This window comes from Thunnus maccoyii, chromosome 24 (assembly GCF_910596095.1).
Source record: "Thunnus maccoyii chromosome 24, fThuMac1.1, whole genome shotgun sequence".
NCBI classification, from domain to species: Eukaryota; Metazoa; Chordata; class Actinopteri; order Scombriformes; family Scombridae; genus Thunnus; species Thunnus maccoyii.
This window is the reverse complement of record NC_056556.1, coordinates 3,074,552-3,101,324: the sequence shown is the minus strand read 5'-3', so window position 1 is coordinate 3,101,324 and position 26,773 is coordinate 3,074,552. Positions and strand designations below refer to the sequence as shown.

At 39.3% G+C, this 26,773-nt stretch overlaps 2 protein-coding genes across 10 annotated transcripts in view; both read left to right on the top strand.

Moving 5' to 3' along the window:
* The window catches only part of ahr2 (aryl hydrocarbon receptor 2), an 80,925-nt gene extending 70,273 nt beyond the window's left edge, over positions 1-10,652 (top strand). For both annotated transcript variants that reach the window (XM_042404444.1, XM_042404445.1), the window contains 7 exons: positions 2,822-2,948; positions 3,095-3,234; positions 4,297-4,499; positions 4,996-5,105; positions 5,200-5,341; positions 6,313-8,131; positions 10,149-10,652. In XM_042404444.1, coding sequence (XP_042260378.1) covers positions 2,822-2,948; positions 3,095-3,234; positions 4,297-4,499; positions 4,996-5,105; positions 5,200-5,341; positions 6,313-8,131; positions 10,149-10,235 — 2,628 coding nt within the window. In that variant the 3' untranslated portion in view covers positions 10,236-10,652. The remainder of the gene's footprint in view (positions 1-2,821; positions 2,949-3,094; positions 3,235-4,296; positions 4,500-4,995; positions 5,106-5,199; positions 5,342-6,312; positions 8,132-10,148) is intronic.
* Positions 10,653-18,555: 7,903 nt separating this feature from the next.
* Positions 18,556-26,773, top strand: part of LOC121891835 (aryl hydrocarbon receptor-like) — a 52,559-nt gene continuing 44,341 nt past the window's right edge. For 6 of the 8 annotated variants that reach the window (XR_006094182.1, XR_006094178.1, XR_006094179.1 and 3 more), the window contains exons 1-2: positions 18,556-19,480; positions 20,372-20,577. Coding sequence is in view for 1 of the 8 variants with exons in the window: in XM_042404454.1 (XP_042260388.1) it covers positions 19,440-19,480; positions 20,372-20,577 (247 nt within the window). In the remaining 7 variants the exon portion in view is untranslated. The remainder of the gene's footprint in view (positions 19,481-20,371; positions 20,578-26,773) is intronic. The other 2 variants (XR_006094183.1, XR_006094184.1) reach the window with 2 other exon arrangements.

Genomic DNA, 26,773 nt, shown 5'->3' with positions numbered 1-26,773 from the left:
CTGAAGTCAGGACGCTAATCAGGGCAGGAAATGTTTTGTTCTCCAAGCCACAGAGGCTGGTAAAGCCCAAAATTCATCCAGCTGCTTCCGCTATTTATGACTATTATAAACCTTATTTATAGAGATGTTCTAAATACAGTTATAAAGTCGATAAAAGAGAAAACAGACGGAGTAAAAAAAAAGGAAGATGAAGAGCACTCAGGGATAAACCAGGATATTAAAAGAGTTTGGAAGACATACCAGTATAGTTTCCAGTCACTTGGCATTAGATTAGTCAGGAGCTGCAACAATTAGTCAACTATTATCATAATCAAATGGTTTTCAGTCACTTTTTAAGAAGAAAATGCTCAAATTCTCTTGATTTTCTGGGTTCATTAGTTTTCTTTATGATCGTAAACTAAACATCTTTGGGTTGTGGACAAAAGAAAACATGTCAGGACGTCATCTTTGGCTTTTTTTCACCATTTCCTGACATCTTACAGAACAAAGACGAATCAATTAATGAGAAAATAATCAACGAGTCAATAGATAATGAAAATAGTTGCTAGTTGCACCCTTAGATTAGACTTCTTTCTTCTTCTATAGTGGTAAAACTATAGCTTTAAGCTACTTAAGCTCCATTTTGGCTTGAAAACCCCCCACAAATCCTGACTTCAGGGTTGCTTTAAGCTCAACAAAGCCCGGTGAGCAGTTCGAAGCCATTTTTCAGCGCCGCTGACAAAGGAGGGTTTTGTCGGGTTTGTTTGTCGACGGTTGAGTAACAGAAAGAGGCTGAGAGGTGTGGTTCGCTCGGCACCTCGGTCCTCGGCAACAACGGCGTCTCTGTGTTTTCCAGCCTTAAGTCAGTGGCATTCATCCACCCGACGGTCTGTCAGGGCTGAGAGCATTGTTCACGCTGTGTGTGTTTACACTTGCATCATTGGTCTTGAACGCAGCTCGCCAGCACAAACATTGGAGGAGCCGGAGCTCGCCAACAAAACGCTAAAACCCAAACGAGGACTGAGGGCTCAGCTGGAGGAGGGCCAGGGCTCTTGCTGTCTTGAACATTTGTGCCAACACACACACAGTCTCTGCAGTCGTTATTTAATATTTATAATGTTCGAGAAAAAAAAAACTTGCGGTGAGAGACGGGGATGTCCTTTACTGCCTGTGTAGCTGACGACGTGCACAATTTTCCTGTAGAAGTCACAGTTAGCTAAATCAAAAAGTCAATTCTAGTTGCTGTTGGGTTTTATAAGATTAATAAGGCATGTTTTTCTGTTTTCTGTTGATTAATTTGCTGTTTTTGATTCATCGATTGTTGTTTGGTCTATAAAATGTCATAAAATAGTGAAAAATACCCCTGGTGACGTCTCCAAACGTCTTGTTTTGTTCGACCAATCGTCCAAAACCCAAAAAATATTCAGTTTAGCATCAAAGAAGACGAAGAAAACCATAAAATCTTTACATTTGACAAGCTGGAACCAGCACTAAACATCTTTATTTACCTTTAATAGGGTTTATAATGATGTGAAACTCATTAACATTAACACATCTGGATTCCAAGCAGTGATATTTCTCAGAGTATGAATATTAAATCCTTCCATTTTTATACTAAACAACAAAAAAAATGAATAATTGAAGTAGTGATGGAGACAAAATCTGCTGCTGTCGTATAATTTTGACATCTGGATCACAAAAACATAATACAGTAAAAAAAAAACCCTGATGATTTAAAGTATCGTCTTTCCTAAAAACTTCCTGTGGATATCTTGTCACTTACAGCAGATGCAGCTTTAAAATATCTTTTTTTGTGTGTGTGTGTGTGTGTGTGTGTGTGTGTGTGTGTGTGTGTGTCTTGGAGGTGGAGAGTAAATCTCTCTCTGCTCCGCTGTGGGAAGTCCTACATGACCCTAAGCATCAACATTTATGTTTCTGCTGCCAAGTCGTGCGCTGCAGCCAAGTCTTCCAGGCTAATATACCCATGCTGACTGGAGATCAGCCAAAAAGCTTATGGGACCGAATGAGTCAACGGTTTGGAAAGCAGCTCGTCCTCATTATTCACTTTTACTCTCTTTAAATAGGGAGGTTTGTTAATAAATATTAATCTTTCCAGACTTACAGTGGGCAGCATTTATTACTACTGTTGTTATTTTATTATGTACAGTGTATATATATATATATATATATTTAGATCTCTGACACTTTTTTATTAGTGTCTAGTTTCCGTGATATTTTGTGTCTTTCTATAATTCTTTATTTCTGCGTTTTCAACAGAGAAAATATCATTTTCATTTTGTTGTAGGAGACAAAAGCAAAGTCCTGTGTGTAGTTTTTACTCTTATTATTCAGATATAATGAATGAAATGAGTCAGTGGTCACTTTATTTACAGAAATTTGATGCACTTTTTCACTAAAAGACTAATCATGTGTGATCATAACCGAAATTAAAATAGCTGCAGCTTATTAGTTTCACTAAAATACAACATAAAATACACACAAAGCAGCTCCAACACCTCCCGTTCACCTCTACTCTCCTCCTGTTTTCATTATTGATTAATTTGCACATTGTTTTCTGGTCTTTAAATCATCATATCACAATATGCTAGAGCACAAGGTGACGTCAACAGATGTCTTTTTGTCCAACCAACAGTCCAAAACCCCAAAAATATTTAATTTATTATAATGTAAGACCAAGAAAAGCAGCAAATTCTCACATTTGAAAGCCCAGAATCGACTCATCTTATTGTTGCAGCTCTAGTTTCAATCTCTCATTTAATGAACATTGTATTAATAACTGTCAGTTTGCAGTAAATTGTGATCTCGTGTTTCTCTGTTTCAGTCGGACGTCGTCCATCAGAGCGTGTTCGAGTTGATCCACACGGACGACCGAGCTCTGTTCAGACGGCAGCTTCACTTCGCCCTCAACACACATAAGAACCAGCACGACGGCGGCACAGAGAGTCCCAGTAAGTCCACAACGCTGCACATCCTGTACTGTATGTTGGGATAAATAAGACTTATTGATGATGTAGACGAATTCAGCTAAACGCTAGGATTTTGAGTGTGTTTGCGTTAGTAAAGTGTGACAGCGGCGGTTTCTTTATCGCCGCAGGTGAGCAGAGCAGCAGCGAGGTCAACAGCAACTTGATGACGTACGACCCGCAGGTCATCCCCCCAGAAAACTCGTCCTTCCTGGAGAGAAACTTCTGCTGTCGTTTCCGCTGCTTGCTCGACAACTCCTCCGGCTTCCTGGTAACACACACACACACACACACATCACCAGAATACACACCAGTAAAGATTGTGTTATAGATTATAGGTTCTCAATAATAACCACATGATCTGTTATCTGGGCTGGGAAAGTGAGCATTTAAAATTATACCCCAGATAAATATGAGAGAGAGACTGTAAGCGAGTAAAGAAGATAAACTGTTGGTGTTAAAAATGTATTTTGAAATCCAAGCTGAAATAGCCCACCGACTACGTCACGTCACATGACGGCGCTGATGCCACAAGAACAACAGATTTTGCAGCTGCGCCCCAGAGACACAATGACTGCAGATGTAATTCGTATAGCAAGAGATAAGGTGGAAAATTGGTGAAATGGTCCTTTAATTTACAATACTGATGATTTCAGAGGCTGTTTTCACTGTTTTGTGAGCGTTAATTATTAAGAAAAAGCTGCAACATGAAAAAGTTCCTGAACAGAAAGATGTTATCTTTTATTCTCAGCATTATGAACTAGTGTCACACAATCACCGTCTTTCTGATGTGATGTTATGTGGCTCTATTTTACCATTTATCTTAATTACTTCCTAAAAACATCTAATTGCTTAAAATTCAATTGTCTGGTTTGTTATCACTCTCCTCAACCTAAACACAGCAGATCTTTGTCCAACTATGGATCTTAAATATTTAGAGCGAGTCAGACCTCCTCTTCAAACGATGTAATTTCACATCTAACTAATTATTCCTTACTTAAACAATCAATTTTATATTTATGACAAAAAACATAAAGTATTTTTAAACTGCTTGTTGTTGGTTTGTTTTTGTTTTACAACCAATAATTGATAGTTTCAGTTCAAGAAAATGATTTTAGACTCGATATCTGTGTCATTTAGTGCACTTGAAGCCTCCTCCGTCCTCCATGCTCGTATAAATAGACTCTAAAAGTAAACCAAACGAAGTGCCGGGGTCATGAGAATTTAGTGACCTACATGTTTTTTAAAAAGTGAGGCCAGAGATTGACGTAGATACATTCAAATCTCCATTCCTGCTTCAGTCTCTGTGTGTCCTCGTGTGTTTCGTCTCCAGGCCCTGAACTTCCGCGGCCGCCTGAAGTTCCTCCACGGTCAGAACCGGCTGTCGGAGGACGGGACGTTGGTTCCGCCGCAGCTCGCTCTGTTCGCCATCGCCATGCCGCTGCAGCCGCCGTCCATCCTGGAGATCCGCACCAAGACGCTCATCTTCCAGACAAAACACAAGCTGGACTTCACGCCCATGGGCATCGACGCCAGGTAGACACACAAACCCAGGGCGGGAGTGAAACCAGTAAAGAGATCTGCATAAGCAAACTGCTGGTCTTAATGTAGAGACATTTCAACATAAACATGAGCAAAAATCTGACGTTTATTCCAAAATCTTACAAGTAAAATTGTGAAATTGGTCTTTAAAAAGTCACGACAGTCAAACACAACAGATCGGCAACTATCCTGCTTCCATAGAGCAAGAAAACCATAAAAAAACACCAAGACTTTATTCATTTAACTTGATTTAATTATGTAGTTTCATTGATATTTAAATGTATGTTTTAGAAGAGACACGAGAACAAGAAACATTCATCTTCATACACACAAGAACAACACATAAAAACAATTACAAGTCATAGAAACATGCTTTTAAATCTCCAACACAAGTGTCCATACAGTTAGACAAACCCTCCTTATCTTTATAATCACATCAATTGATATATAGACCGTTTGATTCAGACACTTAATGTGATTATTTCTCCAGAGGGAAGGTGGTTCTGGGTTACAGTGAAGCAGAGCTCTGCACGAGAGGCACCGGCTACCACTTCATCCACGCCGCAGACATGATGTACTGCGCCGACAACCACCTGAGAAGTAAGTCTGATAGTCTGAAATTATAGGCTGATGGATAAGTGGATGGACAGGTTTATAGATAGATATGGCTGACTCTTTTCTGTGTCGTATCCAGTGATGAAAACAGGAGACAGCGGTTTCACCGTCTTCAGGCTACTGGCCAAAACTGGGTCATGGATCTGGGTCCAGGCCAGCGCCAGACTGGTGTTTAAAGGAGGAAAACCAGACTTCATCGTGGCCCGGCAGAGAGCTTTGACGTAAGTCTCCCTAAAGTTGACAACAAGACAAGAGCTGAAGGGTTTAGTTTAGTGTTTCTTTGTGATGGTTCACATCAGGAAAACATGAGAGGTTTGCTTTCGATTATTCCGCTGATTTATTGTTTTATAAATAAATATATATTGTGTATAAAATGTAAGAAAAATGTTCCTAAATGCTAAGTTGATGTCATTAAGTTGCCTCAACAACAGTCCAAAATATTTGGATTTACAATCACAAAAGAGAAGAAGAAGAAGAAGCAGCAAAGCCTCACAAATGTTCAGCATTTAACTATCAATTAATTGACTAATCGCTGAGCTCTAGTTTCCTTACAGTGTTTGAATGAAATTAAACTAATACTACAAACTTTGGCTCTTACTACTAGCAATTCTGCTACTATTAGTACTATTAGTATAGTACTTGTAATGCTTGTACTAGTACTAAAAATAGTGCTATAAATGAATAAATGATTGTTTGTCAATGTAAGTCATTTATTCAGTAAACAGTCAAACTTTTGTTCGTTTGTGTTCTATGAATATGAGGATTTGCTGCTTTTCTTCACTTAAAATGAAAAATTGGACCTCAGGGATTGACTGTTGGTCAAAACAAATCAGGAATTTGAAGACTTCAGATCAGGCATTTGTCATTTATTTTGACATTTTAGAGCATAAATGATTAGTTTATTTATTTAAAATGATTAGTAGTTTAGTCACTAAGGTAAATTATCATTAGAGCAACAGTTGATTACATTTTTGATTACACGATTAACCATTTAGTTTGTAAAATTTCAGATTCCTGAATGTCTTGTTTTGTCTGACCAACAGTCTAAAATCAAAATATATACAGTTAACAATGATATAAAACAGAGAAAGGACACATTATGATATTTGAGAAGCTAGAACCAGACAATATTTAGTATTTTTGCTTTATTTTCATCCAAACCAGCGACTGACTCTTGTCTTGTTTGCCACAGAAATGAAGAAGGGGAAGAACAACTGCGTCTCCGTCGGCTACAGCTGCCGTTCAACTTCGCCACCGGAGAGGCGTTGCTGTACGATCTGGCTCCGACCGTCGACGTCCCCGACTCGTGCTCCGCCCCGAAGCAGAGGAAGATCGACAGTTTCTCCGTCAGCCGTGACTCCATCCTGGGCTGCATGCTGAGTCAGGACCAGTCCATCTACTGTGAACACAACAACGCCAACGCCCTGAACTCCCTCAACGACGCCGCCTTCAAGGACACCCACGCTACGGTCAATGTTCCCGGAGACATCTGGCAAAACTCCTCACCCAAACCTGTTGTCGGAAGCCTGGTGAAGTCCGAGGCCACGGTGCAGGACATGATGGAGACCCTGCAGCAGATCCTGGAGGAAAACGACCTCGCCAATGCCCTGGACGTGGAACCCGAGGAGCTGAAGAGCTGGGAGACCACTCTGCTGAAGATGAGCTCCAACAACTGCGAGGTGAGCGAAGACCTGAACGACATTCTCAGCCAAGACATCCTGTCATACGTAGAAGAGCAGCTCCAGAAGGAGGGCGGGCTCAAATTGCTGGATAACCTGGATGACGTACCAGCCTGCCTCTCCACATTGGACCTCCAGAACCAGGGTCCTGACCAAGGTGTGGAGCAGAACTTTGGCTGGCCTCTGGAGCCTCCAAACCAGCTGATACCCAACGGAGGGCCGATGATGGCTGGACAACAGATTCCAGTTCCGGGGACGATGAAACTGACCCACGCCGATCTTCCTCAGCTGAACTCTACCGGTTTGAACGGTCCAACGCTTCAACAGATCGCCTCACAGCAAACCCTCACCCCTTCTGTCGGTCTTCACGCTGATCTGGGTACCACAGGCAACCTCGGCGCTCCAATGACCTTCAACCCTTCGTTTTCGGACTCTTGCGCTCAGACACAGAATCAACTGAGGACCTTACAAGTCACCGCCAAGGACAACAACCACGGAGTTTTCTCGCTCAGGCAGACTCCAATCCAAACCAATCAGCTTCACTCCAACCAAATGCAGAACCACCAGCTGAGGACGCCCAACCTACCCATCGGCCTCCAGGACCAAAGCGCTTCAATACAGTTAAACCCTGTGTTCAACTTCCAGGGCAACCAGTGGAACGCCTCTGTCCCCAACTCAAACCAAGCCGACACCTTTGAAACGTACACCCAAAATATTTCAAACGCGCCCGGTTTCACGGCAGATCCTTCCCCGTCTAGCTGCTTACAGAACCACTTTGCACTTCAGAAACAAAACAGTGAGAATCAGAGACAGTCTTGGCCGCTGGAGCAGCAGCAGCAGCAGCAGCAGCAACAGCAGCTGATCTCAAATGGACACCAACAAATGGGCGCCTGCATCAACCAAATGTCAGGATTTCAAAGGAATCCTCTTCCTGGGGTTGCCGCAACGCAGAACGCTGTCAACTGCACACCCATGTTCAGGACTGCAGAGACTTCAAATGTTCAGTTTCCTGTCCAGCAGGGCATTGAACCGCCTCCTATGGCACCTCCTAGCAGTTGTATGTTCAGAAATGCCGCCCCTCCTGTGCCCGTAAATGGAGTGCACCTCAGTCAGGCGCCCTCCTGCCAGAGACTGAACCCCGCCAGCAACCAGATCTCCTCCAAATCCTCCTGTTTCTATCAGGGTCTTCCCGGAGGTGGGGCAGTGCCAGGGATGACCGCTATCCCAAATCCTGATACGGCACAGTTGTCCTGCCAAATGACCCCTGGTCTTGACCCAGACAGCCTGCTGGTGCAACCGCAGCAGTATCTTAATTTCAGTGAACAGACACAGGTAAAAACTGGTGGTAAAGTACTGAGATTAGACAACTTTAGAGTTTGAGTCCGTTCTGTGTTGGGTTTGTGTTGGACAGTAGCGGAAGAAGTATTCAGAAAGTACTAATACAGCAGTGTAAAAATAGTCAGTTACAAATCCTACTACAGTAAAAGTACATAAGTATTATGAGGTTGATGTAGTTAAAGTATTGCAGTAAAAGTACATAAGTATTATGAGCTTGATGTAGTTAAAGTATTGCAGTAAAAGTACATAAGTATTATGAGCTTGATGTAGTTAAAGTATTGCAGTAAAAGTACATAAGTATTATGAGCTTGATGTAGTTAAAGTATTGCAGTAAAAGTACATAAGTATTATGAGCTTGATGTAGTTAAAGTATTGCAGTAAAAGTACATAAGTATTATTAGCTTGATGTAGTTAAAGTATTGCAGTAAAAGTACATAAGTATTATGAGCTTGATGTAGTTAAAGTATTGCAGTAAAAGTACATAAGTATTATGAGCTTGATGTAGTTAAAGTATTGCAGTAAAAGTACATAAGTATTATTAGCTTGATGTAGTTAAAGTATTGCAGTAAAAGTACATAAGTATTATGAGCTTGATGTAGTTAAAGTATTGCAGTAAAAGTAGTGGTTTGGTCCCTCTGACTGATATATTATTATATATGACATCATTAGATTATTAATAGTGAAGCATCAGTGTTAGAGCAGCATGTTACTGTTGTAGCTGCTGGAGGTGGAGCTAGTTTACACTACTTTATATACAGTTAGCTAGTTTAGTCCAGTGGTTCCCAACCTAGGGGTCGGGCCCCTCCAAAGGGTCAGCAGATAAATCTGAGGGGTCGTGAGATGATTAATGGGAGAGGAAAGAAGAAAAAACAAAGTTCTGATACACAAATCTGTTTTCAGTTTTTGGACTTTTTCTCTAATCTTTGATTTAGCTGAAATATTGGATCATTTGAACATTTATTGAAATGAAAGCATGTGAGAAGTTTAGAGGGAAAAATCACTATTTGGTGGAGCTGTTAACAACTCATAGACATGTGAAATGTGACCCCGACTACACACTGCTTTTTGTAAGACGTCAAAAGACAAAAAGGTTGGAAACCACTGGTTTCATCTTTAACAATGTGTTGTATTTTAAAAGCTTGTTATATTATCCATTGTGTCAAATCTTCATCTGAAAAGTAACTAAAGCTGTCAAATAAATGTAGTGGAGTAGAAAGTACAATATTTCCCTCTGAAATGTAGAAAGTAGCATCACATGGAAATACTCAAGTACCTCAAAACTGTACTTAAGTGCAGTACTTGAGTAAATGTGTTTTGTTATTTTCCATCACTGCTGGATCAGGGATTTGGCAGATACTTTGGATCCTGTGGGATTCTAATGGGGTGGTCCAGGAAACCCAAACTTAAATATCTTTACTTTAACAGATGAAGCTGGTGTTACTCTTTATTTTTCTCATTAACAGATCGCATGAAAAGACCAAATACTTCCCTACATACGTACTCTCAAATAGCTCTCAAATATATAGTTTCATTTTTCAAAAAAGAGGCTGAGTTACTTCCTAAAACAGCTGATCTCTGTATTCTTTAAAACAAACAAACAAACAGGAAGAAATGGTGTATTTGTTTGGGGACTATTTTCTGCAGCGGATTGATACACGTTTGGTGCTCTAGTGAGTATTTCTGGCTCATTGATGTGTTTTTAATAGTTTTTGGACAACAATAAGATATATCAGGCTTTGCAATGAAACTCCAGATAATAATAATAAAACAGACTTGATTACAGACTGTTTTGGATTAAACAATTTAAGGACGTTTCAAGAGTCTTCCCATTGATTGATTGATTATTTCTTTTTCAAACGTCTTGTTTAATCCAACCAACAGCCCAAAATATTCAATTTACAATGATATAAAGGTAGAAGCTCATATTTTTTTGGCTTTTTAACCCCAAATTTCAAAAACATAATGTAAGTGATGCCTCATAAAATCTAACCGCCCTTCTCTCATTTCACAGATCAACAGCCGTCCAGTCGTAGGGAACGGAGGTTTCCACTTCTCCTCGCTGTCCAACGGAAACGCATACTACTCAGAGAACAAATAGGAATCAGCCGCTGTGACTCCTGGACGGCAGAGGATCCCACGCTTGGACTGAAAGGGCAGTTAAAAGGAAACTTAAAAGACTCCTGTCTCTAAACATGAAAGCGGAGTAGACTGAAGAACAGAAAAGTGCCCGAGAAGGACGAGGAGACAAACCAGGACGCCTTGTTACTCTCTTCTTCTTCTTCTTCTTCTTCTTTTTCTTATTAGGAAACAGTGATGAAAGCTTTATGAGTTCAAGTCTTCGGTTCAGGATGGCTGGAAGAGAAATCACAACAGGAGGAAAGAGAAAGCTGGTCTGTTTTTTTTTTTTTTGTTTGTTTGTTTTCTCAAACCTGGACGTCATTCAAAGAAAAAAAGTATGAATTCCTCCTCGGAGCTGGTTGGATTATACCAAAAAAAAAAAAAAACCCCAACAAAAGAGATAACGGACGTCCTGTATCAACGATTTCTGTTGTGCAATCATGATCAAGTTTGAGAAATTTGAAGCAAGTTTCAGGACGTCTGACGGTTTTTTGTTTTTTTTTTTCTACCACGTTGATGGATGAGCTGCATTCTTCCACTCGTTCCATCGCCTCAGTAACGCTGAATGTCTCCTGTCGTCTGTTTATAAGAATATTTAGATGTTTGAGGAAACAAAAACACTCGAGCGAGACTGTTAGAGGCGGGAAAGTTCACCAGATTTACCAAACCAACCAGTCAGTCGTCATCTGTGAAGTTTTTCTCTTGTAAAACCAAAACGTATTGTTTAAAAACACCTCAGATGAACCATAAATCTCTCATTTGTGTGGCTTGTTCTGTTATATTTATGAGTAATGACCCTAATTATACGCTGCATGTTAGCAGAGCTGCGATAATTAGCTGATTTGTTGTTTAAAAGACAATTAATCTGCAGCTAATTTACTAACTAATCATTTAAGTCGTTATTTTCAAGCAAATTTACCAAACATTTGACAGTTTTAGATTCTCAAATGTGAGAAATTTCTCCTTTCTTTGGTCTGATACTATAAATATTTGAATATTTTTGAGCAAGTTTTTGACTAATCAAGAAATTTGCTGGCTTCTGCTCTACTTTGATGGACTTTTTTACTCTTTTCTGACTTTTTTTTGACTAAACAATTCATTGATTAATCCAGAAAACACTCAGCAGATTAGTCAGTAATGATAATAATTGTTAGTCAGCATCTTAGTTGTAAGTCCGAGACTTTCTGACGGCTGCAAAGTCGTTAAATTAAATCCAGTATTAAAGCTTTTATAATTGATTCAGCAAAAACCAAACTGTCGATAAAACAGGATGTAAATTTCATCGTCATTGTAGTGTATGAAAATAAAATGTACATTAATGAAGGTTAAAATGTACAACATGTAGGGCTGCAACTTACAATTATTTCCATTATTGATGAATCGTTTTGTCTGTAAAATGTCAGAAAATAGTGAAAAATTACTTATAATTCCCCCGAGTCAAAGATTGCGTCTTTAAATGTGTAGTTTTGTCCGACCAACAGTCTAAACCCAAAAGATATTCAGTTAACTGTCACGTGTGACAAAGAAAAACATGAAATCATCACATTTAAAGGCAGAAACCGATAATTTTAATCAATTAATCAACTAATTCTCACTAACGAACGGTTGAACATCAGCCACAAGCTGCATCAGCGAGTCTCTTCCTGCAGAAAAGTGACATTTATGCTTCGTAGTAAGCGTTTTTAATCCGTATATTTCAGTTTTACAAGAGAAAATACTTCAAGGTTGAGGAGTAACTAGTTGTTTTGGGCAAATGTGCGTCTGGTTAACGTCCCCCGCCTCCGATAAAAAGCAGCACACAGAGTCTCAAACGTCGCTACAACACTGACCGACCTGAAAGAAAGTGAAACGAAAGAACGCCTGTCGATCCTCTGCCGTCTCTCTGACGAACAAACACGCCGACCTACTCCCTGAAAGCGCTCAGAAGGATAAAATATATCTACTTTTTTTTTGTTGTTGTTGTTGTTGTTGTTGTTGTTGTTGTTGTTTCTTTTTTTTTTTTTTTTTGTCCTTTTGAAAATGTTCATTTCAAATCTTTATTGTCCCATTGAGGGAGATTTGCGTTGCAGACAGGGTATAAAACAAAAAAAAAAAAAAAGAAAATAAAGAAACGCACAACAGAAACATCATCCGACAAACACACAAACAGATTTTAACACGAGATGATTCAGTGGAAACAGCTGCTCGTTAGTGCATCTTTTATATATTTTAAAAGCATTCGGTCAGAGCTTTTTTTTTTTTTTGTCACTGAGCCAGTTTTATTTGTCTTTTTTCTTTTCTTTTCTTTAATATTTCTGTGTTGTTTTTCCTGTTGTATTGGGGGGGAGGGGGGGGGATACAGATGGTGCCTTATAAACTGACAGAACTGTTTGAAACTTTAAAGGGACAGTCTGTTGATTTTTAAAAACATTTCCATCAGGAATATTAGCAAAAAAAGATGTAGTGGGAAAATTGAAACCAAAGTTAAAAACTTACCCTCGCCTTAACTTCAACAAGCCAATTTATAAGATTTATTGCACTATTTCTTCAAAAGTGTTTGACTTGCCAAAGCATAGAGAAGAGAAAAAACAATTCCCAGCCCCAAAAAGATAGTTTTATTATAGAATAAGAAGTGTTTTATAACAAAATAAGCACAAATTAAGATGATTTTAGTACTTGTTTCATAAAGAAATTACGCTTTTAACGGACTAGATCCTCTAGATTTTATAGATGTTGGATTATAAACTCCTCAAAATGGATTTATCGCATATTTTAATTAAAAAAAAAGAGCAGATTTATTCTCTGCATCTAATTTTTTTTAATTCAATCATAAAACTAAACCTGAAAATTCTCTCTTTGTAAGATGCTGATTTATATTTTCGCAAACAAATTTTCCGTCCTCTTCCTCTTTCCTGTTTCTATCTTGTGGTTAATTTATCGACGCTCTTGCTCGGACCGGGAGTAAAGACGGCGCGGCGCGACCCGTCCGGCAGCGAAACACAGAAGTAAAACAGTAAAGGCAGCTATTGTATATTATACATGAGGAAATAAATGGGAAAAAAAAGGAACACTTCACACGTTAAATAAAAAAGGGGGGTGGAAACCTTAAGTGCCTTTTTAATTGAACCCTTTTGATTGTCTGTTGATCTTAAAAAAAAAAACACAGTTCAGCACTTAAAAGAAACGCTGAAAGCCTCACGGTGGATTGAGGAAGCCTCAGAAAGTCGCTTCATCCCGTACTGAGCCGTGAAATCTGCTTTTTGTCCACAAGACGACAAAAAAAATGTTGTTTTCAGCACTTGTGAACTTTTTGTTTAATTTGCAGGGTATTTTAAAACCTGCACAAGACAAAAGCAGCGACAAGGATCATGAAAACTTGACTTAAATACCAAAAAAAAAAAAAGTCAGTAAAGCCATCTGTGATGCTTTATGTCCGAGGATACCAAAGGGACGAGACAGAATACAAGACAGACTGTTGGAAAATCCAGTTTCTGTGGACAGATTTTCCACCAAAAAATGGAAACACACAGATTTCTACACATAAAACAGCAAGAAACTGACCGGACTGATTGTAGTTTTTCTTCAATATCGATTAACTAGAATCATGTTGCATTCAGGTCTTATGGGAGAGTTGTAATTACCAGTTTCAGACTTGTAAACAGATCAACATCCGTGTCGTAGTTTAACCGGGAAACTGGTTTTCTGAAAGCTTTTAATTTGCGCTTAATACACGGGACAAAGTCCACTGTGTAACTCACATTTAATGGATTTAATGCTGTATTTTCAATTCACATCAACTCTGTGATCAAACAATTGTCTTAAGTTGTCTGATGACCTCTCACAAGTTTTAAACATGAGAGTCTCACGACATAAACGCAACATTACACCATCATCAATTTTTGAGGCACTTCCGTATTATTATTATTATTATTATTATTAACAGCAAGTAGTAAAAAACATCAGATTTCATGAAAATGTGAGTCTGAATTGTAATTACAAGTCTTTAATTCCCATATTTCACGAACGCTACATTAGCATCAGGTGCCTGCCCCTTCTGAGGGCTGCTAAAGGCATTCTGGGATATGTAGTAAACCACTAACTGCAGTAGTAGAGGAGACAAGTTCAGTTACAGTATTTTACGATGACTTTGGCTCAGTTTTTAGGAGTTTAATGTGAACAACTCAACACAAAACTCTCTACTCTTAATAAATTTTGTCAAACAAAAACTAATTCTCGCAAAATTGTTTGATTATTTACTGCAAATAGCAATTATCCCAAAAAATTCCCAGAAGTCAGTGTTTGAAATGACGTGCAGAAAGAATTCCTAAATACTGAATATACTGTATTACTATAGATAACTGTGTAAATATATATAACTGTAGATGATATAGTCTAAATCTGACTTTTCACTGCTGTAAATCACAATCATACAAGACAAAATGATGATTTTCACTGTATGTTTGACTCATAATATTAAATATTTTGGAAAACAGTAAAACACAGTTTATACTACAGCAACAGAAACTCAATTCATCACAACAACAACAGTCCAAAAACACAAAGATATTCAGTTAATTGTCATATATGACAAAGAAATTTGAAAAGCTAAAAGTCAAATTTGTCAAAATATTTGCTTTAGAAATGATTATTTGATTTTAACAACCAGCATTTTGCATTTAAAGGTAAGAAACTGGGAAAATTCAGCCAAAGAAATTGTAAAATACTGTAAAAATTAAATTCTCACATTTCTTCTTGTGGATGTTTTTGTGAACTTCAGCTTAAGTTTTGAAACATCATCAGTGAGATAAAAGCAGATTTTTACCAAAAATAGACCAAAAACACCCAAAAAAACCAACATCACAGATGGTTGAATTCTTAAGACTCAGTACAAAATGAAGCACTTTGCTCGGAGGTGTGTGATTTTTTTTTTTTTTTTTTTTTAACGTCTTTTCTCCTCTTTTGAATCCAGAGTGCTTTCAATCAGAGCCTTTTCCTCACAAAGTATTCTTCGTAGATACAGAAATATAAATATATATTGTTGCTTGCTTAGATAAAACAAACAAATAAAAAAAAGGCTTTGTACTTATACATTTATTTTTCAAACCCCTGGAGGCCAAGGCTCCAAAATGCAGTATCTTTGTGTACCTGTATATAAATATATATATTTGTCTTTTTTTTTTGTTTTTTCAAAATACGTATTGTCATATATTGTGCATTTTAATGTCGTATTGCCTTAACCTGACACACGCTTATTGTTTTTTTTTGTACATTTTCTGCACAGCATATACATATGTAACCTCCTGTTATGATGTTGTTGTTTTTTTTTTTTGTAACGTTTCAACTTATTATATCTTGTGGATTTGCATTCAATATTTGCCTCTAACAGTGTATGAGAGTTTGAGTCAATCTTTTCATGTTCACCGTATTAAAGGTGATGTGATCACACACTGACTGCAGCGTTTCAACGTCTGTTTGCTCTGTTGCCTGCGCTGCGAATAAAGGTTTATTTTATTGCAAGAAGTTTGATGGTTAAAATTTAAGTAAAACAAATGGTGTGATTTAATAAGCTTGGCTTTAACAGGAGATAATAAGAAAACTGAACATATTTTACATTTTATAGTCAATTTTTTGTTGTATTTGAGCCATAAGTCAAGAAATCTCGTTTAAAAGTTGGTAAAAATATGAGGAAAATTGTCATAAAATATGAGTTTATGAACTATGAAAATTGGCAAACATTTATGATACATATATTAATTTATTTAGAATTATTATTGTAGTTTATGCTGTAGTTTTAATGGATGTAATGGTCTCCAGTGTCCACTAGATGACACTGTAGAGCTTCTTTTTTTTGGCTGTTATTCATCTGTTCCCATGTCACAATCTGCTCCCAGTTAAGCCTATAATGGTTTTCAAACACAGTCTTGGATGGTTATTGAGAAGTTAACTTAAATGTGCTCAAACTTTGATGGAAAGAAAAGATTTTTTAACTCCTATAAAGTCATAAAAAGCCTTTAAAATCAGCAGTGGAAGAAGTTTTCAGGTCCTTTACTTGGGTTAAAGCAGCACAACCACAGAAAAATACTGCAATCAAAACTTAAATATTGGAGCAAAATGTACTTAAAATATCAAAATTATGCAGAATGACTACTTTAATAGTGTTATAATTATATGTTATATTATTCATGGCTGGATCATTAATAGGGCTTATTTATTGGTTTTGACAGAGGTTGTTTTTTAGTTTTAAGACTTTTTGTAGTTTATATTGTGCTCACATATTCCCTAAATTAAGTTATTTTTTTACTGTCAGTAGTATATAGCAATGGATCTTAACTTAAAAGTTGACTATATGTTTTTAAGTCACTGTAGCTGTTAATGTGGAGGAAAAAAATACAATATTTCACTCTGAAATTAAGTGGTTTTTAAATGAAATGATACATATTTATTAATTAGTGACAGCTGCAACATCTGTCATCTATAGGAGGAGAAAAGATGGGGGTTTTGATGTAAAAATACTCAAAAGAATTTATATTTACACATATTTGGCATATAAGAGATAAAAAAATGAACACACTGGGACACAGGAGGATTAGAACTGGGAAAATGTATTTTTCACTTCACCGTGTTTGATAAGCTAGCTATCATTAGCCACAATGAAGCTAATACTGTATACCTACCTTCACTGTATAATACATTATGGAGGGATATTATTAAAACATTAAACAAAATCTAGAAGTCTTTAAAAAATATATTTAAAAATAATTAAACAGCAGTGACTATGTTATATATAGTTAAATATGTCTACGGAGAATATTTTTTTTCTCTCAACTGTATTGAAAACAGTCAAATTCAAGAAACTAACACATAAACAACAACAAAAAGAGGAAACAAAGTGCCAGGGAATTCAATTATGATATATAATCTTTTTTTTTTTTTTTTAAATCATTGAGTAAGGGGATTGCGCAAGAAGCTTTTTAAGTTCAATAGAAACAAAATAATACACAGGAGCCTGGTTGCTGAAACAATATATATAAATATATAAATATGGACGTCATGACAGCGCCCCCTGGTGGCTGGCTGCAGTATATGTCATAAATCCCGCCCCCTTCATGTTTGTGGATGGGCCATAGCCAAACTAAAAAATCAAACTACACGTCAAATAATTTTTTCTCAAAGATGGTTTCTGTCATTTTAGGTAGTTCTTATCATGCTGATGTTTATACAAGTACTAATTTTTCGGATAAGTTTGTTTTAATTGGTTATTTGACAATATAGAAAGGGGTGATGTCATGATTGACAGCTGTGACAGCCTCTCTCAAACCTCCGTCAGGCCGCGGATAGGCTGAGGGGGCGTGTTCCGTGGGCCGTCATCCCACTGCCCAACTCTACTGCGCAGACTCTAGCGCCAAATGACATAACACAAGCAAGATGGCAGCTCCCAGAAAGGAGATATTTTGGCTTCACTTTTGCATAGCGGCAGGAAGCAGGAAGTGGAGACCTTGGATATATTATAAGAGCTGGATACCGGACTAAAAATGGCGCCCATTCAGTTCAGTAAGAGTTGCTCGGCTGGCGCATATGCCAAAAAAAAGTTTCGAGCTTCCGGGTTTGCTTCCGCGTTGTGCGGCCCACTGAATATATAAAACGTTCATAATAGAAAAAGTCATAATTGACTTTGTTTGCAGTTCGAGGTGTCCTGTCAACAGTTGTTTTACAGTGGTGGTCTATGGGGAAAATGCTTTTTGGGCCGCAGGGGGATTTTTCGCTGCAATACCGCGAGTGACCACTGGGAAAAATTGGCTGCAAGGCTGAGCGACGGCGCCCTATCCAGCTCTTATTATACATCCGTGGTGGAGACATGGATGTAAACAGCATTGGAGGCATGGCTGTATTATACATCCATAATTGGAGGGGGCCCCGTTCATTCCTATGAAAGTTGCTCAGTGGCGCATGAAGCCAAAAAAGTTCAACTTCTTCCGCATCTTTTGGGCCCACAGTGCGTGCGCACTAGTGACTTTCACCGACGAGCCAGCTACTTTCGGTTTAGCCCTCCGGCTAACTTGAATGGGGATAAAACAATTAAGTGGTGCGGCTCTTCTCGACTTTCGAAATGTGATCGGACTGAACGGATCAAATTCTGATAGTGAGACGAGTCATTTCGCGGGGGGTTGTGATGCTCAAAAAAATTATCCACTGATTTACAGACGTCTCTTTCCCTAGGGATAGTCTTTTTGGGCCTAATAGCGTCACGTGACGTTGTAATTACACGGGTTGGCGGCTATGTCAAATTGGCTTCACAGCCCGGCGCTGTTCCTGGGGGCTTGGTGGAGGCGCGTCGTCCATATTTATATTCAGTCAATATTTCAACTCATGAAATCTTTATTTTTAAATAAAATTGATGTGAGTGTAAATATTAACACCAACATTGATATGTTTCATTAAAGTACACTCATATAATTCAAGTTACAGCTCAAAAAACACGTTTTATTGAGCAGTACCTCCGTAATTTCGACCGTTATTTTTTCCTGACGTCACCTTTGAATCGCTGCGCGCTCCCGAGCCGTTGCCAGGGAAGCGCGCGCCGCGCTGCTGTGGACTGACGGGGAGACTGATGAGAGCAGAGCAGCAGAGAGCTCCGGGAGGAGAGCGGAGCGGGACCGGAGAAGGATGCAGAAAACTGAACTTTAACCGGGTAATTTTTGTGTTTTTTTTGTCTGAGCTTCACCCCCAGGATGTGAAGTTTAAACGGGGCTTTTTAGTCCGGAGCGTCGGCGGGATTTGACGCACCGTGGACGGGATAACCGGATAGTCCTCCTGTTACATCCCCGTAATACTTCAACTGGGAGCTTTAGTGCGTCTGTTCTGTAGTGAAACCACATAGTGACATAATACATCTTTAGTTATTACATCTATTTTATCTCCTGTCATACTCTTGTAGTTTAAAATCACACCAGGAGCTTGTTTAAACGGTTTTTCCAGGCGTTATTCGGCTAACGGTAACGGGATATTTGACATTTAACGCGATCTTAAAGCTGTTTGTCATGTCTCTGATCCCTGCCAGCTCTACTGCTTTCTATCGGACAGCTACTGCTTTCTATTGGACGCTTTCTACTGGATTCTACTGGTCTTTTTGGGGCATTTTTTATATTTAAAGTTAAGTGTGTTAATGGATTTCCTCCTGCTTCACTGTGAGTAAACTGGTCCCAACATGTATGCTGGACGGAAAAGAAGAAAACCGGCTCAAAAGGGGTAAGAGATGGAAGATTGATGCTTATTTATTTATTTTATCAACTACTGACACTGATTCTAGTCATTTAAGACACATTTTACTGTCTGTTGAATCATTACGGCCTGATAAACAGCTATGTGTTATGAGCATCTTGCAGGTTTGGCATGTATATCTGTATTTTTACATATTTATCCCCCCAAAATGACATTAACAGAGAAAACAACCCATTCTTAACACCACACAAGCACACAAGTAGCATGCTAAGGTCATAAATATGTGAATTATTCAATTTTAGTGCAGGAAAACATGTCACTCAGTCATGTTTTGTGGAAAAATTGAGATTAAATGCAGCTTCAGTTGTTGTATTTGTGTATATTTTTATGCAAAACCACATTAGACAACCAAGCTGATGGAAATAATTGTGCCATTCTAGATTACTTGTGCAGATAAGATTGTTTTCATTGTCTGTCAATCTGTGCAATACATTTTTTTCCACTTTATTGATTATTTATTCACTCTGTTATAAATAAATAATGAAAAATGCCAATCACAGCTTCTTCTGTTCAAACAACAGCCCAAAACTCAAAGATATTCAAATTACTATGATATAAAAAAGCAAATAGTCACATTTGAAAGGCTTGGATTTGCTATTTTTGCCTGTTAAGCTTGAAAAATGACTTAAACAATGACTCACTTATCAAAATAATTGATTTCTTGTTGCTCTACTAATCATTTCAGCATGACAATAGATCAGTATGGTATCAATATCGTATTATTTATCAGCCTATAGCTACTGTAACAAGATATATCTGATCTTAATTCAACATGACTCGATATTGGCCCACATCTAACCCTTGTTATGACTCACTTTCTGACACTCCTGATGTAACACTAAAGGTTTTATATCACAGCGTTCCTCTCACATCCAGAGTCAAACCGACCCCGGCTGAAGGCGCCAAGTCCAACCCGTCCAAACGCCACCGCGACCGTCTCAACTCGGAGCTGGATCGGCTCGCCAGCCTGCTGCCCTTCCCCGAAGACGTCATCTCCAGCCTGGACAAACTGTCCATCCTGAGGCTCAGCGTCAGCTACCTCCGCACCAAGAGCTTCTTCTCAGGTAGGAAACGCTGCTTTTTTACTACAGATGCTTAAGTCACCATTCCAGTTAATATTGCAGATTGTAAAGTACTGCAGCAGCATCAGCAACAGTTTAAAAGTGGTGACAGTGAGCTGGTGAATGTCAGTCTGTAGTCTTGAAACAGCTGCTGGCGCTGCTCCTTCCTCGCCTACTGAAATAGTGAAATGGCTTTTCACACCTGGCAGGACCTGCGGACACAGAGGTAGAAAACATGCAGAAACAGAAAGAGGTGGAACTGGTTTCAAGAAGAGAGAAATAAGGTCAGAGAGAGTTTTCTGGAGGCCGAGTTGGACAGGAAGGTTTCAGGTGGATGTGGAGAGTCAGGTGCAAGAAAAGGTTGAGTTGGGGAAATGAAGTTGAAAACCCAGATCTGTAAAGATGTTTGTAACATGGATCTAACTCATGTGTTGCAGGTAGTCGCTCTAAATCTCTCATCCAGCCTTTCTTTTATTGATCTCTCTGAAACAATGAAGCGTTTCCCTGGAGTTTACTCTCCATATTCTAAGTCAACTCTAAAAACTACAGCTCCCATGAGAAAACTACAAGTGCAGCAGCGTGTTTTGGTTTCATCCACGTTTCTAAAACTCCTCAACGCTTTCCTCTAAAGTTATTTCTCAACTCTCTAGCTGTAATCTGTGCTGCTCTCATGACGTTTAGCCTGCAAACATCTAGGGCTTATGGGAAATGAAGTTCGTTAAAGGCTGCAAATATCATAAATATCAACTAAACAACGATATTAGATGGTTTTTCTGAAAACTCTGTGGTTGGATTTTTAGTTATTAGCATAGTTACACATGTCAGCTCTCTGTAATGTCTGTACACAGACAGCGACTGTTAGTGGATCATATTTTACTTGTTTTACTGATCGATATCACACAACAAATATTTAATCTTTGCTGTTTTTATCCCTGTTGGATGTTTCTCTCTGTTGATGTTTATCTCCATATTGCTGATGAAATATATTTATATGCTGTTAATTCAACACAGCTTCTCATAACAGCGGACAGTTAAACACAGGATCATTCATAAATCTGACAAAATGACCCAGCCAGGTGTTTGTTTTTAGATTGGAAATCATCTTTTTTGATATATTTTTTAAATGGTTGACTGTAACAACATGATGTTAGAGGTCGTGACCTCTGTGTCTGTGCTGTCTGTGATTCTGAAGTCTTAAAGTGCAGAAGGTTGGCTTCGTCCAGGAGTTAGCAGGCTTACAGGCATAACAGATGTAGGTGTGTGTGTGTGTGTGTGTGTGTGTGTGTGTGTGTGTGTGTGTGTGTGTGTGTGTGTTTGGCTGTCTTGAATGTGTTCACAGATTTGGCAGATTGTAAATCTGTCCAAAAAACAACAAACAACAACCTTCAGAAATCTGCTCAGCCTGAAAAATCCTCAAATCACTGCGGACGTTTGGAATATCTGACGTTTGCATCTCTGATCAGCGTTGTGACTCTTCCCACACCTTCATCACCGTTACATTCACTGCACAGCACAAGCTTCAACCCGCGACTCTGTGATTAAAAACCACATCAGACCATCAGTGTCACATGCCGACCCTGCAGAAACAGGCCAGCGGACCGGCTTCTTCATCTTCTTCAATAACACACGTCTAAGTGCATGAACTCCGGACGAACCTCGTCTCATCGTAACGTCTTGTAGGTCAGCTCCTCTCGCCCGTGGCCATGAGACGACCCTTGTCCCGAAGTCTCAGCCTCGCAGTAATGTCGGTCTGAAGAGACGGCAGCGCTGCAGCGAGCGAGGAGGAGGAGGAGGAGGAGGAGGAGGAGATGAAAGCCTTGGAGAATAAAAACACGGCGGGATAATCCACTCACGGCCGGTTTACAGACCTTTTGAAGAGAGAAGGGGGGAGACGGGGGCCCACTTTTCAACTTTTGACTCCCGCAACCTCAGAGAGGCGCCTGTTTTGAGCTCTTCATGTGTTTAACTAACATGCTGATCTCCTCTGCAGCGACAGGGAGGAATAGGATTAGGTTAGGTGATGCTATGATAGGTGTAGGGTTTGGATTTGTTAAGCTTCCAGTAAGCTGCTGGCTGTTTGTTGGGGGAACCCTGATGTTTTATCAGAGACACTGGTCTGGTCTCTGTCATGGTGGATGGATGTTATATATTCAGAACAGGCAGAAAACACGTAGCAAAGACAGAAGATGTTGAAATGTGGACTGAAGCTGGAAAAGTGAAGATTTTACTATGAAATGTGTGAAAATGAATGTGTGTAGCTGTGTATCTTCTAGTTGTCTTCATTTCTGCTTTATTATTGTGTTGCTCGTTAATAAAATCAGAGAACAGAGTTTCCAGTTATTACTGTAGTTGACGTTAATTAACTCTTCTGTCAAAGTATAATCAGTTTATATCATGAAATTGAATTTTTCACCACTCAGCTTCATGAAGTCTGAGATAAGAAAACACGTTCTGCTCAAGTTTAAACATTTTCAACTCGTGCAAATTCATCTTTGACGTCATTCTTGCCGCCCAGAGTGAACAGGTGTCTTGTTTTTGTTCACTTTTGACTTTGAATCTGTTTACACGTCCTTGTAAAATGCGTTTCACAAGTGGACAACACTAAATACAAGTGTAAACGGCCACCAAGACGCGTTGTGATGGTGGTCTGGGACGTATTTGACCACATATCTTTTATAGTGTAAACGCTAATGCGTCCTGATGTCTCCCCGACAAAGACGTAACAGGTAAATACGTCATCAATGCAGGACTCAGTTGCTGTTTTGGTGACGGCGCACCAACGCCAAATTATTCTCCTGCCGGTGTCAACAGCTGGAACAGCCTGTAAACGACAGACTGATGTAATAACCTTCAACCTTCCAGCGGAAGTGACGTAGGCAGCAACAAAACCTGAACACAAGTGGTCAGCTGGACACCTCGGAGACACCTGATAGACACAGGTGTGAACGGCGACGTGTCTCGACTGTCCGCTTGAGTTCGGATCACCGCAACGCGTTTTAAAACTGAGTTTAAACAGCTTCTTTATGTGCTGCCGTGTCACATCTTCATCTCTCTGTCGGTAGCTTTGTTACACCTTCATCACTCTTATTGGTACGTAGACTCTGATGACGTCAAACAGTTCCCATCATAACTCTTCATAACCTTCAGATTGAGGTCTAATCAACAGCTGTGGAGGAGCGTCGGGTCTTTAACTGGTCAGATGATGACGTCACATGACTCTAAACACATTTATAATATCTTTTACAGTGTGGTTGGTTCCATGTATAAACACAATGATATTGACCTTTTTGACTTGTCATAACATGAACAGTAAAGCTGCTGTGACTGGAGACACGTTATTAATCACAGCTTCCTGCCCTGACAAGTCCAATTATCTGATGTATACGTACTCAGTTATATATATTTATATATAATATCATTTATGTTTCATCTGCTAGAAAAGTAACGACATGTTCAGTCAGTTGTCGCATTTACTAAATTTAGTAAAAACCACAGTTTAGTGCTGCAGGGTTTTTAATGTTTGGATGGAAGGTCTCAGCTGTCGGACGAGAGAAGCCGGCTGGTTCCTCAGGTCGAAGGTCACAGGACTCAAAAACACGGTCGTTTTACTCCGAATTCGGATTTAATCACGCACGCACGCACACACACACACGTTGTCCTAGGTCACTTTTGGGGACGTTACATAGACTTACATTCATTTCCTGGAGACTGAAACTAACATTAACCACCCAGAAACTTTGCTGAGATTAATTTCACAACGATAAACTGAGCCGAGCTCGTTTGATTCTGTGTTTTGAAAGAGTTTCTGGGAATATTTTCCACAATCTGTGGTTGTGAGTTATTTTAATGAAGCAGAAAAAAGGAGAAACTGTCTTTGTAATTGTAGTTTAATTTGATTTGAAGTCTTGTAATTAAAAAGAATGAATCATGCTTCCTTTTTGAAGCCTTTGATATGTGTCAGGGATCAGTCGGTCGGATGTCAACAGGCTTTTTTTTTGAAACTTCAGATCTCAGATTGACTTTCTTCCACCTCACGAAGCAGAAATCAAACATATATTAATATATATTTATATATGCTGCATGACTCACCTGCACCGGACGACCTTTATTCATATATCTGGAGAGTCCAGTCTCTAAGTGTGTGTGTGTGTGTGTGTGTGTGTGTGTGTGTGTGTGTGTGTGTGTGTGTGTGTGTGTGTGTGTGTGTGTGTGTGTGTGTGTGTGTGTTAGCCCACATCTGTCTCCATGTGAAGCCATCTGCCGAGCGCTTAGAGCAGATTAACGCTTACTTATGTAATACAACAGCATTGTATTTTCTATAATTTTCTACCTCTGTCACATGCTGATTCCTTGTTGTTCTCATCCGTAGAGAAACAAAGTGTGTGTGTGTGAAATATGAATCACTATAGATCCATATCATGCCATTAATCTGATATTTTGAGCTCAATCTGTTTCTTTCCTTCAAAATAAGAGCGGTGTTACATTAAATTCAGCTATTAAAACACAATTTGAGAGTATAAATAGACATATAGATTAGATATAGATATATATCTAGATAGATATAGATTAGGTTTGAGGTTATTCATGAATATTTAACACAAACCTCTTTGTGTCCAACACCCACGGACACGTCGCCATCGCCGCCGCCGTCGTTGTTTGGGAGGTTCCTCTCGTCCCGTCGACTCTGCCGCCTGCACTCGGTTGAACCTTTGAAAAATTAATTTCGGCCAGAGAGACCTCGTGAACGCGGGACGGTGAAGGAGGGGGGGGAGGGGGGGGTGAGAGGTTGAGATTAGACGGGTCATTGTTTGTGTCACCTTCCCTCCAGACTGTCCGTCGCTGGTGTTGCTGCAGGTTGATCTGATGTTGAAATATCTTCATAAAGTAAATGAGTTAATCAGGCTGTAGATCTATATGTATGACACACTTTTTAATGCAGTTGTATGTGTGTGTTTTTCAGTATATGAGGCTATTAATCAATAAAACCTTCCATCTTTTCTTCTATGTTTCCTGTGTGCACTGAGTCAGACTGAAGATCGTCTGTTGTGATGTTTTTATCGACTGTTGTTGTCCTCGTCGCCCTCCGTTGTGCCAACAGAAATCCCCTCCTCCACATCCTCCTCCTCCTCCTCCTCCTCCTCCTCCTCCTCCTCCTCCCGGTCGCCTCGGGGTGTTTTTTCATGCCGACGGCTCCCGTTCATGACGTCAGGGCACAAAATACCCCTCAACCCCTTTTCCAGCTCTTAATTATTGATAGTCGACATGCTTTTTCGGCTCTCTCTCTCTCTCTCTCTCTCTCTCTCTCTCTCTTTTTTGGGGCCTCGTGAGCTTCCACTACGCTGAGCTCTGCCGCCATCTGACTCAGACAAAGGTTGAGGATTTATTTTTGTACGAGGAGTTGGTTCTTGAGAAAAGGTCATTTCGGTTGAAGTCGGGCTACAGGAGACGTATTTTAAAGGTGCAGTGTGAAGAATTTAGTGGCGTCCAAACATGGCGGAAACGGAATATAATACTCAGTGTTAATTAGCGTATAATCACCTGAAAATAAGACTCGTTGTGTTTTCGTTACCTTAGTACGAGCCCTTGTTTCTTCCACGAAGCCCGCCATGTTTCTACGGTAGCCCAGAATGGACAAACACTAGTTCTAGAGAGAGATTTTTGCATTTTTTCTTCCTTTTTTACTCCTCTGCTCTCCAAAAATCAACTTGCGTAGAGTTGAAACTTGCTTGAGATGAGTAATCTATCAGTGAACGCTTCATTTAATGTTTTAAAGTCTTCCAGCTGTGAGCAGAAACTGCTTTAAAAACTCGTTAATTAGTTGTCATTCAGGTCATTAATGGGGAAAGTAACACCTGTACTGACTCCAAACCACATTTATTTACATTTCTAACCTTCATCTGGTCCAAATTTAAACAAAAAATGGTTTCCATGCCAACAGAAGTGCCCAGGATCAGTAGTGAGTCATAAAGTACATCTCAGAAATACATAAAAACATACATATATACTGAAAAAACTAGTCAGCTGGGTCATAACATTGAGATTTGTAGCTTCATCCTCCTCATAATTAAACCAAAATGATGTACGAGCAGCTTTTAATAAGATTTGTGTTGTTTTTTTATCACAAATCTTAACTCTGGTAAGTCTTGACACCATATCAGGCTCTGTGGTTTGTTTGTGTCCCATGCGATTACATCCCAGG